Genomic DNA, 18,188 nt, shown 5'->3' with positions numbered 1-18,188 from the left:
GACAGTACCATACCTTCTAAGCTTTGCTGCAAGGATGTCATGGGGGACAGTATGAAAGCCTTGCTGAAATCAAGGTAGACAACATCCACTGCTTTCCCCTCATCTACCCAGCTGGTGATGACATCATAGAAGGCTACCAGATTGGTCAAGCATGATTTCCCCTTAGTGAAACCATGTTGACTACTGGTAACCTTCTTTTCTTCCAATTGCTTAGAGATGGTATCAAGAATGAACTGTTCCATCACCTTCCCAGGGATCAAGGTGAGGCTGACTGGCCTGTAGTTGCCCGGATCCTCCTTCTTTCCCTTTTTGAAGACTGGAGTGACATTGGCCATCCTCCCGTCTTCAGGCACCTCTCCCATTTTCTGAGACCTTTCAAAGATGATAGAAAGCGTTTTAGCGATCATTTCTGCCAGCTCCTTCAGCTCACATGGGTGCATCCCATAAGCACTCATGGATTTGTGTACCATCCTTATTTTAAGTATGTCTGTGATGCAGATAAACTTCACAAACGCTAATATTAAGACTAGAAGCTAGTCAGGAGCATGACAGTTCGTATGTCCACTGGAGGGGCTTGGAGATCCCCGACAATGCCTGAATAACTCAGTGGTACTTCTCACAATCCTCTCTCCCTAATTGCTACTGTGATAAAATCAGTGTCTTTTTACCGAAGTTAGAACACTCCATTTTTTTTCTCAGCCTTTCTGTTTTTGAGCCTTGCAGCACAGTTAGCACAATATAAAAGTCAGCGTAGTGACAGTATCTGCATTTTTCACCTCTCATTTTGAAGTTGTGCTTTTTCGATCACACTGGTGTTAGATCAGAAAAATACATATACTACAGTATCTGTAAACTAAGTTAAATCTGCCTATTGCTTTAGAAAAGCTTATCACAAAGCGAAGTGATTGTTGTCAGTTTTTTCACTGGACTTAGAAAATCTTGCATATAGACTATTGGTATATGCATAAGAGTTTTAGGCACAGTTGTACTAGTGCTCAGCAGTCCTGCTGTAGCTTAATGCTGCCAGGGCTTGCGAATCTTTGCAGAGTGAAAACAAAGATGAACCGTTCTAAGCTCTTTCCTGGTTCTAAAAAACAATCCACTAATTTTTTAATCCTATATGCAGGGCACTGGTGGGAGTAGACATTGTTTATGTATTATGTGAATTATTTTTAAAGAACTGTTGGGAAAATATCTGTTTCAGAGTTTTTATTTTCTCTTGGAATACAATTAGGTTCCTGTCTTATTTTTTCCATTTAAGGAAGAGAGGTAATTTGCACTGGCAGGTCATTAGTTGGCAGCTGTAAACAGTTGTGTAACTTTTTAATAAAATTTGCATTTTTCAAAGTCCTTACTTTTTGGAGGTGCTAGTCAAGAATTAATTGTCTGTAGGTAAGCTGACGAGAGAGTTGTTAAGTCTCAGCTAATTCCAAAAGCTCATATTTGATGGCAAACTTAAGTGGAATATGTCCTTTTTAACAAGGACTATAAGTTAATAACTTTTTTTAAATGTTTACATGAGAGAGAATAAAACTAAAATGTGTACAGCATTATTTTCAATTTAGGATAAAATGTCAAGTTTCTGAATTAAACGGTTATGCTATAGTCAGTTTGAAGGAAGACCCTCACAGGACTAATCCATGTTCTGTTATAACCAGCATCTTGTCTCAATGCTGGTTGCTTTGGGAAATGACCATTCAAGGATCTTCATAATGGCAAAACCAGGCATGGAAACACTGTTTTATTTGTTGTCAGTGATCTGTTCTGAAGGAGAACATGTATTTTATGCCGCCTGACAACCTTCAGTGACACATCTAATCTTTAGAGGTTTTTTAATCCCTCTAAGTTTTAAGGTAGAGTGTTACCTTATAGCACTGATTTTCTTCAAGTATAGATCAGAAAGCTATCTCTACAGAAAAAGCTTAAGTGCTTTGTACTATAAACTAAGAGGGCTTGCCATTATGTTAGCATGTAAATGTACTGAGATACTTGGTAAAAGAAAATTATTTTAAAATCATGCTACATCAATATAAGAATACTATTGTATAAGATAACTGTTTTTGGAAAGTCCTTCACACAAAAATAGGGGATGTTCCTTTTATATTATGGAGGTGTTCTAAAGAACAACTCTGTTCAGACCTTTCTCATGCTTGGTATGTTTCTTACACCATGTTATAAATTCAATTATTCTCTACTGTCATTTCAGCAAACCTGCCATCTTGAAAATGTAAAGCCTGAAACAAAGAGGTATCTAGAGAAATCAGTTCAAGTGGGAAAAAGAAACGGACTCCATCTTCCTAAAGAAGTGCAGAATGTAAATATGGACTATTAGTTTGTAAAGCAAAGGAGGCAAATTGTGGAAGGGATGAAATTATGGTTGTATAGCTGTACTAAGCATGTATTTGAAATTTGTGCTTTTGGACCTGCTTAATTACTGCTGTAATCTTAACTGCTCTTAGTTTCATATCCATCCTTTAAACTTCAATCACCTAAGGTTTTTAAATTCATCTGTTAGATACCCACAGTACTCAGTGGGTAGAGGTGGTACACATCACCCCTTTTAGCCTTCCAGAGTAAAGGAAAATTATCGGTGAGAGTTTTGTTATATATTCTGATTACAGAGAATGCCTAAATTAGATGTCTAGCCAAGAGATCTCTGAAAAATGTTATTTGTGAGTCCAGGCTTCAGAAGTATGTATAATTGTTACATAGTCGCAGCTATTTTAATTTCAGTTATTAACCAATGTTGTAAAATGTGTCCAAGATTTTAGCATTTCGATTAAAAAAAATGGAGGTAGCTTAAAAGTAGCACAAGCAGGACTGAGAATTTTGACTGCATTAAGGGAGGATTTACCCAAGCATATAAAAGCACTTGTCACTTCTGAAAATCATGAAGTAAAGTTGTCGGCATCTGAGATATTTGGATTTATAGATTCTTTTAACTTACTTTAAAATTCTGAGTTATGTTGTATAACAGTTTTGATTTATGACTCTTGAATAGGCTTTACCTTTTGTAGGAAAAAATAATTCTTCATCCACATCCTTCAGTTAGTGAGAACAGTTTCATGTGTGTTTGCATTGCTTAAGGACAGCTGGTGAATTTTGAAATACTTTATCAGGAGACAATAGTTGAATTGCATTTAATTAAAAACTTGACTAATGGTAGTCTCTGCCAAGTTTTGTATTTAGTGTGTAATCTTTTACTGGTAACTACTGCGTTTATGTGAACTTGGCAGTAAAAGGTAGAGACAAACTACGAAAATGTTTCAAATGGGTGAATATAATGATTTTTAAAAAGGTTTTGGAATGCTCTTTTCTTGTGGGGGGGGTATTTTCTTTTTGTCACACCTGTACAATTCCAAAGGAGTGTTTCTCAATTCATTGCATGCATTTTTACTCCCTTGATTTAGAAGATATTTTTACACTTAAAATTGTAATTTTGGCTTTTCAAATAAAAGAAGATAATTGAATGTTAGCACCTAATGCTGTTCAAAGAATGTGTTTATGTGTTCGGTCCCCTTTGAGCTGAGAACACATTTGAAATGTTGTCAGAGCAATAGCCCAGATATTATTGTTCGATGTTGTTCGTTGGCAACAATATCGGTCAGGACCAAAAGAAAGATAAAAAGGAGGCTGAGAGAGAGTGAAGTATGACACTGCAGTGTGTTACTTGCTCAGTGCTGGTATTCACTGTCGGCTACTAGAGAGCCTAGCTGGAAAAAGTGAAACGCTGTACATGTAAAGTATAGTAATTGCCATTTTTGATTTTTGTTTTTTTTCACTAAGTTCAGTTTCTACCTGATACAGGAAATAAAGACAATGAAGAAAAAATTGAGTGAGCTGTGTATAGACTTTAACAAAAATCTGAATGAGGAAAACACGTTTCTTGTATTTTCTAAGGAAGAACTTGGTGAGTAGTATGCTTGTTCTTTCCATTTTTTCAGCCTTCCAGTTTTACTGGAGTAATTATTTCTGGCCAAGTGAATGATGGTTAGATCAAGTGAAATTCTGACTGTTTTCCAATCTTCTCTGTTTCCTTTTTAATCTTTCCCCAAAGTCAATTTAGAATTACCCTTTGCAGGAGTTTATGATCTCTTAATAGATTTGTGCTTCCTGAAGTGTTTGCCTTGCATCAAGTTAACATATCTGTCCTACTGTTTTTTTCATAACTTTACTCTTCTTTTCCCTGTTCTCCACCATCAGGCAATCTCCTGTGTATTGTATTCATTACAATTATTGGAAAAACTTTTCTGTCCAGCAATGTATTTTAGTTACTTCAATTATTTAAACTGATATAGAGATTTCATGTGACAGAGAATTTGGGGATTCATTATCTGAAGGGCGTGGCATAAAATGTGCTTTAATAACACCAGAGATTTTTTATGTCATATTGAGTTTTATCTGGTAGCCTTACGTATATTTCCGTTTTGCTCACAAGTGTTTCCAATTTTTATTTTGCTTGATTGTGATTTGGAAAAAAATTAGCAAATAGTTGTAAAAAGAGTGGTATATTTCCATGGAGATTTCTGATGCCAAATTAGATTGCAGCAAAACAAATGCAACAATCTCACAAAAAGAGAGGGGAGTAGGTAGTTCTGGTAAACAATCTTAAATTGTGTTCTACAGAAGGCCTTCCTGATGACTTTATTAAGAGTTTAGAGAAGACTGAGGAAGACAAATATAAAATTACTTTAAAGTATCCCCACTATTTTCCTGTCATGAATGAGTGCTGCATTTCAGAAACCAGGAGAAAAATGGAATCTGCTTTTAACTCAAGATGCAAAGAGGTATGTCTATTGACTTCTACAGGATGATAGAGTTGAAAAATGGAGCTAGACATTCAAATGTTAGATTTGAGTTCTATGTATTGTCTAGTACTGTGAAATCAAAACTTATGAGTGTGATTTTTAACAGTTCCTTGCTCCAGTTTATTATGGTGTCTAAAGACCTTAGAAGTTGATGATCTGCCTGGCTGAATACATATCTTAAATTTTCAGTCGTGCTGTAAATAGAAGTAGGATTTTCATCTTATGCCAAAGTGTTCTGTGGCTGCTTGCTGACACTTTTCTCCCAGAGAAGGACATCTGACTGTAGCTTTTGTAGTGCTTTAGGATTCTTCAGAATGAGAGGGGTTATTTAAGCACATGTTTTAATTATGAAATACAGGTGATTAAATGTGAAATTAATTTTAGTTAGATGTTTTAAAACCCTGATTTTTATAAAAGATTAATTTAATTGTCAAAAAAATAGCAGGAAATATGCCATATATAAAAAAAAGACATAATTTCACAAATAATTAGTTTGATACTGATGAGATTAGGCACCTAGACAGGTACAAAAATAATGAAAAGTGTAGAAAGTAGTAGAAGTATAATTCAGGCAATTGTACCAACCATTCACCAGAGAACAATGTCAGAGTTGAGCTTTTGTGTTTGGTGTGCTGGGAAATTTGAAGAGAACAAGATAAGATAAAATGGCACCAAGAACTGAACACTCTGCAGGTCAGCCCAGTTAAAGGGATTGTCCTTACTATTAAGACTGTGGGACGATCTTTGAACCTAGTGCTTGAAAAAAAGGTTTTTCCCTGAGAAATGTCACTTTTCCAGAGTGGAGGTTAACACAGTTACATTTTAAACTTCTCAAGGATCCTCCACTATGTTTAGGTCAGGGCCTGGGGTTTTTGTGTTTCAGATCTCTTTCTCTGACTGCTATTGTCACAGTAGCAAAAGAGGGAAATTTGCAAACAAGCTTTGAATGTTGGCACAGTAGCTTTGCAGTCTTGTCTTCAACACTAATGAGCAGTTAAGCCTGCTGTCAGACATTTCCCTGTTATCCTTCATATTAAAATTATTGATAAAGGAAATAAACTATTTGCAACAGTCAAAAATACGTTATTTTCCTAAAAGGAATATATGCCTATAAAAGGAATACGTATATATTCCTTAAAGGAAATGGTATATCTTTTGATTAATTAAAACAGATAAATTACAATAGGGAGAGTAATGATTCAGATTGACTAGAAAACTAGCTACCTGCAATCAAATGCCGTGACAAAATGTTGAAAAGAATCTAGCTAAACTTACATTATCCTATATTTATATCTTAAAGTTTTTAATTTTAAATGTTTACTGTTTCTTATTATCATAGTTATTATTCAGATAATTGTTTCAATAACATGCATTTTCTGGTTGCACTCTACAAATTTGCCTCCTTTATTTTTTAGGAGAACACAAAAATTCTTCAGCAATTGCTTCCACTAAGGGCAAAAGTAGCGAAGCTTCTTGGTTATAATACACATGCCAACTTTGTCTTGGAGGTAAACACTGCAAAGAGCACAGATAACGTAACAGCCTTCTTAGGTTTGTTCTTATTTATAAACAATACTTTTATATTTGGTGTGGCAACATGATTTCTCAACCAAGATAAATTTAAATACATAATTGGGTCATGGTGTCTATCATGTTCAGATAGAAGAGGAACTCTGTTGCATCTGTTCTGACACATAATTTTTTTTAGACCATAGCTGTACAAAGGCAATTACTCCAAAACAGGGAAGCACAAGACAAAAATCTAAAATTAACTGCTTTGTGACAGCCAATATAGGCAAGCGATTATGTCTTTCTCTGTCCCAAAATGGTTACCCTAATTTAGAACTAGAATAACATCTGCAGCCTAAGCAATTTTATCTGTTCAAGAGGCTGCATCACATTTGCAGCTTTTCATTCCCTCAGGTTAGCTGCAATTTTTTTTTTCATCTGTAGCCTTAGTGTCTTTTTGTGGTACAACTGCATTAAGTATAATGAAAGATTACCTTATGTGATGATGCAGTTTCCCAAATTAAAAAATTGTATCTGGAACAGTAGATTAAATCTGGAATTCAAAAGCCTTCTAATGGAATTTGATCTGAAAACAGAGATACCTTGAAAATTTTAAACTAAGCAGTTTACAAATTTATAGTCATCCTTTTGACCTCAGTGGACCCACTCTGATGCATAGAGTTAACCTCTACTTTCTGGAATTATGTAGTTTCACGGAATAGTATGTGTTCCTTTACTAATGTGTCCTAACACCGCTAAGTGTTGTATATTGACATACCATATAAATAAAGCCCCCAAAATAATTTAGTACAGCAATATAGTCTGTGTGCTGGTAGTGGATTTTTTTGTGTTTATATATTAATAAAAAGATTCGAGTGCACCTCTTCTTTCACCCGTAATTCTGTCACATTATTCCTTTTATGGTGTAAGCTCAGCTCCATATTTGACAATACCAATTATCCGTATATTTCTCAATGAACTTACACTTTAATTTTGATTTATAATTAAATGTTAGAATTACCTGATTTTTTAAAGTGTACTTTAAGTAGTTTAATCGCTTTTCTATCCATTATATTTTTGTAATTCTGAGTGGGCTTATATAATACTGTGTTTTTTCATTTGTTTTGAGACACACCTCATAATTTAGCAGTTATTGTTGTGATTTTAACTTTTTACAGTATGAGAACATATGCTTTTATATTCATAAATATAATGTTTCATGGTAATTCTCATAGAGGGAGTATGTTCCTTAAATTAATTGTCAGCTTTAGTTCTTTTGATATATCCTCAGCTGCAAGCATGACAGGATGATTTGCTCTGCTTTGTTCATATATTTTCATGGTTTAAATCAATGTTCATAAGCTGATCTTATGGCTAGGAAGAAAAGCATTCTGTCTGTCCTATGATATATTCTGAATTTAGCATATGAGCTGCAAACATTGCAGTCATGTAAATGCATATAGTGCCTTACAGCCTGCCTAGAAACAAGAGTTGCAATTCCTAGATTTTACACTCAAGACACCAATAGTGAACATTAACTTGAATTCTTAGAGAAGAAAAAAGTATCTGGTAGTCTAGAAATAAAAGAGCATAAGTACAGTATGTACTTTATGGGAGTTTCAGTAAGCTTAAATATTTTATATTCAATATATTGAATTCATAGCACTATGACCCTTTCTTGTCCAAGAAAAGCTATATTGAAAGAAATTGGGATCAGAGATGACTATCCAATGGCTTGGATAGTCTCGAAGTTAGCCATCATACAGGCAAGAACTTTAGCTAGTAGTACATCATAATCTGTCTTGAAAAGTCTTGGAAGAAAAAGTACTGTTTGAATTTTGTGTTGCATTCCAGTAACTAATAGTAGTTGTAGTCTTTGGCTGTTTCTGCAGAAACACATTGAGAGAGCTGAGATTACATGAGATAAAATCAAAGGCTTCAAGCAATATGTTACTTTCCATTTCTGATGTCTTTTTAAAAGTCTAAATTTATCAATACCATTCACAGTACTGCTGGGCCTATGTAGACTCCTGTATTATGTATAGCATGCCTGCAATTAAAACTCATTAAGACAAGAAAGCATGCAATTTCCTTGCTGTTAGTCAACAAATGGAAAACTCTAGCATCCGCTCTTGGAGCATGTACTTAAAAAGTTATGAGTGTATTTTGTAGTATTACACATTATAGTGAGGAACACAGAAGTTCATTCCAAGGCAATCTTTGTTTCAGATGATTTGAGTAAGAAGCTAAAGCCATTGGTTGAAGAAGAAAGGGAATTACTTCTAGATTTGAAGAAAAAGGAGTGTAAAGAAAGAAACTTTGATTATGATGGAAGAATCAATGCATGGGATCTTCACTATTACATGAACAAAACGGAAGAGCTGAAGTACTCCATAGATCAAGAAAAGCTGAAGGAGTACTTCCCAATTGAGGCTGTTACAAAAGGCTTGCTGAATATTTATCAGAAGGTTCTGGGACTTGTATTTGAGCAAGTAGAAAGTGCTCATGTTTGGCATGACAGCGTTACTCTTTATACAGTAAAGGATGATTCAACAAGAGAAATGTTAGGGCAGTTCTATTTGGACCTTTACCCCAGGTAATTATGACTCAGTGTTTTACCTATATGTTTAAAATTGAATTGATCTTAATGGGTTGCTGGTGTGGTTGAAATTAAATGCATTTGGACGTAAATATTTGTTCCACTATTACTGTGTTCATTAAGTTGTTCTCTGGACTGTTATCAGATTGTTGACACTTTTTCTTTTTTTTTGCAGTACTATTGCATTTCTTGCTTATATTCCATTTATGAAGCATTACTACTTTGTTAATTTTCTGTAGTATTGGTGTCTGGTTGTCCATAATTTTCCGCCTCTATGAACTTTTCTCCCTTCTAACTGTAATACTGTTTTACTTTTCATTTATGTTGAACTGTTAACTCCACTCTGTGCAGATCAATTATACTCCTATCTGCCAAGTGTTCCTAGTTTCTCTCAGTTCCCCTTTACACTTTATATGTGGATTTTGTACCCTGTTGTCCAGATTGCTAAAGGAAATATCGAATAGATCAGGACCAAGAATAGATTCCTGTTGAGAACACCTTGAAATGTACTTCCAGTTTGATCTCTGTAGCTCTTCAGCTCTGTTTGTAGCTATTTACGGCATCATCTGTGTTCTGTCAGATTAGGAGACTCAACTGATTTAGCAAGATTTATGCTTTATCTAGTCCTTTTGACCGTTTCTCACTGTTTGGCTTTTTTTTTTTTAAATTATTCTTTAGCAATTTGTAAACTGGCTGATAACAGTTTTTTTAGTATAAATCAATTTAAGGCTTTTCTGGATTAAGAAAATTAGGTTAGTCAATACAATAGTACACAAACTGTTCTTTTTAAGATAGGCACGTTACCTCCTACCTGTTTGCCTGCTCCTCCATTTCTCTGTATCATGTGATTTGCTGAAACTATTTGTTATTAAGACTCCTCTGACCTAACTACACAGTTATCTACTCAGGTTTGGGGCAAAAATTTCAACATATTTTTTCTTTAAACTTTTGGATCACACTAGAAACTGTAGTAAACTATATTCTTTGGCTTCGTAATGAAAGAAAAAATACTGCTTCAGAGGACAGAACCTAGTCCTTCCTGTTGCAGTAGCAGTTTGAGATAGAATTGGCATCTAGACTGTATATACTTTCGGTATATGAGTAAAAATCATATTCTTGTAAATGCTGCTGTGAATCTTAAACTGATGCCATTTGAGTACTGGGGGGATTTTCCCCTTGTGCTTTTAACACACAGTGAGTCTTAGAGGTCATGAAAGATGTATTCTCTTTATGTAAAGCTTTAAAGAGACACTGACTGATCGTCCCTGTTCTTGAATAGGCTTTGCCATTCTGGTGAGCAGGCTTGTGGTTTGAAGATAGTGTCTGATATATTTTCTTATACAGAGAAGGAAAGTACGGGCATGCAGCATGCTTTAGTCTCCAGCCCGGCTGTCTTCTCTCTGATGGCAGCAGAATGATGTCTGTAGCTGCTCTGGTAACCAACTTCACAAAACCAACATCAGATCAGCCATCATTGCTGCGACATGATGAAGTAAAGACTTACTTCCATGAATTTGGTCATGTAATGCATCAGATATGTGCACAGGTTAGTGATGTTTGAATTCCAGTGTAAGAGTTCTTTCTCCTCTGCCTCAAAGCAAGGTCTGTTTTGCTGGTTTCTAACTTTAGTGAAGTATATATGCAGTTTTTTGGTTATATTTCAAAGTGGCAGGTTGGCAAGTTTTTTGGTTTTAATTTTTATTTAAAACTTCAGCAATAAATACACCTTCATAGGAACATATACATCTGCATTTGCACCATGCAGGTACCTGTGACAAGTAAGTAGATCTGTGTGTAAGGTATAAAAGGTGCTCAGTGATAGTTTCTGTTACAGCTGTCAGAGGGCTTTTTATTACTTCTAGTAGTATGCTAGATATTAGAAGCAAAATAAATGTTGTTGTAACTAGGAATGCAAATGATTTGTGAATCCAGATCACCTCCAGCATTTTGGTATTTAGTACTTGAGAGCTGTCACTCTTGACATCAAAAGCATAAAACTTGTCTTGCCTGAGCTATTGTGTTTTCTGCTCTCCTACCTTACAGTCAGGGTGCTCACAGTGACCAGAAAGAACTGAAACTGATCTACAGATTTTGCATCAAAATGTCAAAAAAGTTGTAAAATTGCTGGTTTCGTTTTTGCTTACACGTAAGATTGATTCTGCCAGATGATAAATTTATCGTTGACCTAATTAAAATTCTGTGTTTCAGAGAGCAACAAGTCTCAGTATTCATTCACAAAAAAATTTGCATAATTGTGTTCAAATCCAGACTTTGTGTAGCATTAAAATCAGAGAAGTATGGCACACATTATATTTTAATTCTTGACCTTGATCCTAGAGACTAGGACTGTAGAATAAAGAAACAAAGTCATAGAAATCCATATATTAAATCCAAAAATAAACAAATTATGCTCAGGCAAACTTCAGAACAAATAGCTATACTTGTTTAGATATTTTTGCATCATGTTGAAGTTAAAAATACAATGGTTATTTGATCATCTTCACCCTAAGACAGTGTATCTGAGCTCAAAAACTGAGAAATAAAACCTTTGGTCAAATGATTGCTTTTGCTGTGACTAACACTGAAATGTTGGCATCTAAAAGTTTATATTCTGCTAGAAGTCCTGGCTTCTTTTTTCATTTGATACAATGGCTTTTCCTTTTAGACTGATTTTGCTAGGTTTAGTGGAACTAATGTGGAAACAGACTTTGTGGAGGTACCTTCACAAATGTTTGAGAACTGGGTGTGGGAGAAAGAACCACTACAGCAAATGTCAAGACATTATAAAGATGAGAGCCATGTTGGAGATACTCTTCTTGAGAAACTTGCTGCCTCTAGGCTGGCTAATACAGGTATCTCTCTGCCTTCTCTCCCCATTGTATAAAATATATAGTTTTAAAAATTGGTGGGAAACATTAAAGACAAACATAACAAGCCCATTACATTTCTTCTGTGTGTATACTTATCACTGTCTTTCTGTTTATTTGTGTGGGTACCACCATTAACAAAGGCCATGATGACAGAAAGCACTATTTGCAGGAGCCCTAGCAGCTCTGTTTTTCCAGGCCACCCATAGGTCTATAATACCTTTGCATTCCCCTCCATGTGACTTTTTTACCTACCAACTTTGCTCCTTTAAAATTGGAGGCAGGTGTGAAGGTCCTGGGTTTTCTGTTGGGTTTTTTTCTGGTAGCCAAGGGCAGGCACTGTGCATAAATACAGTGTCAGATTTTCTACGTGTATCGACTACATTTGATTTGCACATGACACTTGACATACATTAAAGTTGTTTGTAAATTTACTGAACATACTGGGATATGATACTGAACATATCCCAGACAGAAGTGTCATAGCCCTGCATTGCTCAAACAGCCTCTTAACTTCTCATTCCAGAACTTAGTCCGTGTTTTCTGCCCTTTCAGCAGATACAATGCCTTCCCAAACTGAAGTCCCAGTTCTCTTCTCCTTCCATGCCTTGTACCACCTTACATGTATCTCCAAACCAAGATTGTAATCTCAGGTCATTACCTGTCATCTCATTGTTATTCTGTCACTTTCACCCCCCTGTCCCTGTAATCAGAATTCCCTCAAATTTATAGTCTTACTCATTTATGGTACCATTTGTCATTAAGCCATTGCTATTTATTTCATGCTGCTTCCCTGTCCTGAACAAGTCCTTGCCCTTCTGGCTTGTACAGGCACTGTAGTTACATAAGCATCTTGTCTGAGTAAACATGCATGTCTTGTAGCTTCTTCAGAAAAGTTTTTGCCATAGTTAAAATTCTAATAATTTAGGATGCATATTGAGATCTTTGAATGAAGGGTGCTAAAGAAACTCCAGCCACTTTAATGATAGTTAATTAAATGTTCTTACCCAATTAGGTCTTTTAACTCTCCGTCAGATTGTTTTGAGCAAAGTTGACCAGGCACTGCATACAAAGCCATCTGTTGACCCAGCAGATGAATATGCTAAATACTGTATGGAGATTCTAGGAATTCCTGCTACCCCAGGTATGTCAGTATGAAGCTTTTATACAGCATGTCCAAATGGTTTGATTAAACGTGCCTTTATTTCCCAATACTGCTTGGCATACAAAAAAGAAAAAAAAAGAAAAAAAACTCCATTGTTGTTTATGAAAAAATGTACTTTATGAAGCTGAAATAATTACTTTAAAACTTGGGGTGATCTTGATGACCTTTTCTGAAGGAAGATAAAGGTGAATATAAAACTTAACCTTTTGCAGGTTATATTTTAGAGACACATGGTATGAATGTCGCTTTGGTGTTCTGTAGCATCTGTGCTGGATGTGCAACTAGCCTTAAATGGGAAATCAAATTTCCTTTGGAGTCAACAGAATGTGGCCAATACTTTGAGTCGTATTCAGACCTTTTAGGTTAGACGTTTCCAAGTAATTGATATAAATTCCTTATTAATTTATTCTTAAAGTCGAAGTATTGTATACATCAAAGAAATAACTGCACTTGATTTAAATAAATGAATGTCAATCTACTTTTCAAGGAACAAACATGCCAGCTACTTTTGGACATCTAGCAGGTGGTTATGATGGTCAGTACTATGGATACCTGTGGAGTGAAGTGTTTTCCATGGACATTTTTTATAGCTGCTTTAAGCAAGAAGGAATAATGAATCCAAAGGTAGGTGATTAATACTTTTTACTAAAGACTTTTGTTGCACTTTGTCTCTGAAACCATATTTATTATAATCACGATCCATAGGTAGAACATCTAAAGTCCTTCTTCTGAACCTTAAAGTTAAGAGCAACAAAAAAAAGGTGTATAAATAAATTAATTTAATTAATTTAGAAAATAATCTTAAAATTTCCAAGAGTACTTGGTTTTTAATGCAATTCTTACATAGTCATATACTTAATATTACATTATGACACTTTTAAGACATTGTGTCTCATTGTCTAATGACTTTCTCTTTAGACTGGAAAAACCTGTTGCTCCATTGCAAGAGCAGATGCATATTCTGTTGTGAAAACTGTATGATAATGGTGCTCTGTTTCCATTAACAGTACCTCCAGTGTGTGGTACTTTAATGTAATTATTTAGAAAACTTAATTTCTTTTGAGCTTTCTCTTTCACAGTATAGCATAACTTGCAAACTTTTGGCTCTTTAGTTTTTCTCCCAAGTTGTTTTTGAAGTTCAAATAATTTACAGGTTCTAGATTTTTTTCCCCCTCTTGTAATTCTCCAGTCTCTTCTGTGTCCAGCAGAAGAAAAGGATAGTTAGTGATGTGTTTAGTAGTCTTCCCAATTCTGGCAACCTCTGTTATTTTTCAGAGATTGTGTTATTAGACTTGTGAGTTGCAACACTGCAGTTCTGTCATGGGAAAGACCTTTCAGTTTTCCTGATCCTCTTATCTGTCTTCTAGATTCAGCAGCCAGCACTAGTTTTTCCCTTCGGTAAATCTATACAAGAGAGAAGTAAAGCAGAGAGTAGAAGGTGCTGACATTCCAGTCCCTTTCCTGTAATTTACCTTCATTCCTCACTGTCCATATCACAGCAACCAGAACTTTTAAAACTGTCCATCCCTCTAGAGCATGGAGAAAGTAAACAAGATTAGACTTTGCCCTGGACAAAGAGAGGAGTCCAAAGAGAGGATGAGGTAGGGGCTAGATAATTGAGGCAGTGGTTAGGACAATAAAACCCAAAATGGGTTTTATTAAGAAAAGGAGCAAATTGAGTAGTTTGAGAGGAGAGGTGATGAAAGGTTTGGAGGTCGAGATTGATTTTGAAGTGCTAGGGATTCATGACAGTTACATGTGAGAATAAGCATACCTGCTTATGTTATCACTTGTGAATAAGAGCAAGACAGAAGAAATGGCAAGTTAAATGAGAGAATAAAATAACTTTTTAATAAGATGCTGTTCATATGAATCTTAAAAATGGCATCTGGGACAGGTTCAGACTTGCTGGGGTTTTTTTAACCATTAGCAGTTGGCCGAGATGGATAAGGGTTCTGGTGCCAGACTTGTGGGACTTTGTGTCAATTCTCTGTTCTGACACATGCACCCCGCTCCAGTGTCATCGCAGACCTTTTTTCTCTTAGCTTTACTCTGTACTCTCAAAACTCTTTCCTGAGTAATTGTATAGTCAAAACCCTAAGCTATAGTTTGCCAGAATCACTCTGTGACCTTTATTTCTCCTGAAGGATGAAAGTGCCTTTTATTGTGATTTTTTTGTGGGGATTTTTGTTTTCTTTGTCTGTGTATGGGAGGCTTTGCAAATAAATTAATTACACTAGGAGTGAATATTTGCTATGGCTCAGCCAAAAGGCAACAAGTGCTTCTTTTAATGTGAAGCCTGCTATCCAGGCTAAGAAGTGAGGAAGAAAAATTACTATTTGTGTGTGTGTGTGTGACTCACTCTTGCATATACGTGTGCACACACACTTTGCTTGACTACTTCAGGGGTAACTCTGTGGAGATTTTCCTTCCCTCTTTAGAGCAATGCTATCTTATCAAATGGATTCTCTTTCAACTTGTTTTCTTTATTTGCATTCCATGTAAGTGTAATAGAGTTCCACAGGATGGGACAAATTATCTTTTATAAATAAATGCCAGGTACCAATGTAGTTTTTGTAGTTATTCATATTTCATTATATCTAGATTTAGACTAGTCTTCAGACCATCAGGAAAGGAAAAAGTTTATGGTATTATGACAAGGGCTTTTAGAAATTTGGCTTACCTCTTCCTGTTAGAATAAAACCTCTCTTCCTGTTTTGAGCAACAGTTATAGAAACTAGTTTCAGAGACTATCTTTAAAAAATGTTCAGCAAACACTTAACTTGAACTTAATTGGTTGTCCTTAATTCTTGCATGTTATCTGAAGTAACCTCTGGTCACCCTAGAACTGAGTAATGTACTGGAGAGACAGCAGCACAGACTCAGGTCTACTTAAGTAACACTTCTAAACTACAAGAAACAATATCTTCATTTGCTGTTGATGTTCAGGAAACTAACACAAACAGTGAAGTATAAGCAGGGCTTCAGTCAATTTTTTTTTTTTCATTTTATTTTTTTCCAGCTGTAATTCAAACAGTACTAATGGTAGTGCAATTAAATTGTGGAAGTTCATCAGTTAAAAAGACCTATGCTTGTTTTTGCAGTGTAGCTATCAGGAAGAGGTGTCATCCTGTAATCTCATAGCTTTGACATGCAGGGGAAGTATATATGTGTATATACAATGACTAAAAGGAAGAACATTGTTTTCTTCATTATCGGAAGCATCTGGGACATCTGCATGCAAAATAATATTTTCTCTTTGATAGTCAGGTCTCAGAAGCCCAAAATTTTCTAGATATGTTCTTTAAAATATGACCTCTTGTTAAGAAAGTCCTCGTTACTTACTGTTGTCTCAGAAGCTTGGTTCATTCCTTTTAAAGGAATCCATTCCTTCTGAAGTAAGAATGTTTATTCCTGAAAATAAAACCTGAGTTAAGTCTCTGTAACTTTAAGGTACTTTAATAGGGGAGTTAGATATGTTTGTATACTACTATGCCTATAATATGTGTGTATGTACTATATCATTCATCAATGCTCTAATCTGTCTATCTCTGAACTATCACCTCTCTTCTCCAAACAGAGGTTAAAGAAAGATAAATCGTCAATTAAGAGAGAATGGATGTTCAGTTCCCTTCTCCTGCCAGTCAGTCACAGGGATAATCCCTCACTGAAGGTTATGTGGAGACTGTGTTTGTGTTTTATAGCATGTCTTCCAGACAAGTTATGATTGCAGCTTCCAAAACAGTGTACAACAGAAGAAAAGTTATTTATTTGAGACTAAGTTAAATTTCTGCTCTTTTGAGTTCTTCCAGCAGACCTAAATTATAATTATGATGAATCCTGATTTAGTATTAAGAAAATCTGGAAGGAGAGAAGGTGTTGAATCATGACCAGATTTTTCAAATACACAACAAATACAGAAAAGAGGCAGTTTGCAAGATAAGAAATACTAACATTCTGCTTTACCTTTTATCAGGCTGGGATGAAATACAGAAACCTCATTTTGAAACCTGGAGGATCTTTGGATGGGATGGATATGCTACAAAATTTCTTAGAGCGTAAACCAAGCCAGAGAGCTTTCCTACTGAGTAAGGGATTATGTCTTCAGTAAAATTACAGTTCCTTCATGATGGCATATAAGTATGGAATCAGCTGGAAATGTCACTGTATTTCACTTCTTAACTGTGTATCACTCTGTGAAGTTGGATCACTTTTTGATGATTTTTTAAAATTGTATAAATAAAAATGTGATTTTTTAAAAAAATTGCATAGGACTACAAAATGCAATACATTAGGGAAAAAATTCTGAGATGTGCAGAAGCTGAGGAATTTGGGTGCTAATTTTTTTTTAATTGTTTTAAAATATTACTAATCAATATGGGGATTTGATGCCATGTTTCTCCTTTAATAGATGCACTTAAACTGTCTCTTGTGAATGAATTTTAAAACTGGAAAGGGAAAAAGGGACACTACCAGCAATAAAAGAAACAGATTCATTCTTACTCTGTATTCTTCTATTGTATTGATGGCTCACCAGTGTCTTTGATGGAGAGGAAGTGTGTGTGTTTGATTTCATCATGGTTTGGGTTGAGTCTAACTTCCTACCAAATTTCAAGGCTGCCAGAAACCTGCCCCGGACAGCTTTACAGCAGAGATACTTTTAGACTTCATTCTGATGCATGTTAAATTTTTGTATCATTTATAAACTTATACAGTATGACTACAAAGGAAAAAACCCTACATTTGAGCTACTGTTTTCTTCCCTTCATTGAGGAAAAATAGCTAAAATCTATGACCTTGGCAGTTCTTCCACCACTTTCTCTTTTTTTGTTGTTGATCACACCTTTGTTTTTCAAATTATATCAACACTGGCACTGAAAAATTATACTTGAGCGGTTATAATGGTTTCAGTTGGTTTGTTGAAGTATTTTGAGGTACATATGATGAAGGAAGGGAAGAAGATGTCCCCAGTGGGAATGGTAAAACTAAATCCAAGATTTTCTTGTTTCTTTCCAGTGTGGCATGCAGAGGTAAAACAAAAAATGCTTCATAGATTTAATAATTTCAGCTGTGGGAATGTGAAAGTAATCGAGGAATTATTTTGCAGTTTTTTGCAAGATCAGGAGAAATGGGTCTTACAAGCCAACTCTACACCACCCAGATAAATCTGCTAATACAAGTGCACTTTTCTTGTCTTTAGATATCATACCTTACTTTGGTTTTGGTATTACCATATGTAT

The 18,188-nt window shown here is 35.3% G+C and overlaps 1 protein-coding gene across 1 annotated transcript; it reads left to right on the top strand.

Annotated features, from left to right (window-relative positions):
• Positions 1-2,206: 2,206 nt before the first annotated feature.
• NLN (neurolysin) lies at positions 2,207-17,204 on the top strand (the record flags this gene model as incomplete). The annotated part of the gene is made up of 10 exons (XM_010168781.2): positions 2,207-2,314; positions 3,808-3,910; positions 4,627-4,787; positions 6,224-6,359; positions 8,547-8,913; positions 10,261-10,462; positions 11,582-11,768; positions 12,799-12,927; positions 13,436-13,572; positions 16,925-17,204. Coding segments are annotated over 10 exons (1,665 nt in total), but the record flags the coding sequence as incomplete, so codon positions are not given.
• Between the last annotated feature and the right edge of the window lie 984 nt (positions 17,205-18,188).

This window comes from Antrostomus carolinensis, unplaced genomic scaffold (genome assembly GCF_000700745.2).
Source record: "Antrostomus carolinensis isolate BGI_N321 unplaced genomic scaffold, ASM70074v2 scaffold9740, whole genome shotgun sequence".
Classification (NCBI taxonomy): domain Eukaryota; kingdom Metazoa; phylum Chordata; class Aves; order Caprimulgiformes; family Caprimulgidae; genus Antrostomus; species Antrostomus carolinensis.
The sequence above is the reverse complement of the archived record's forward strand: the minus strand, read 5'-3'. Positions and strand labels throughout refer to the sequence as shown.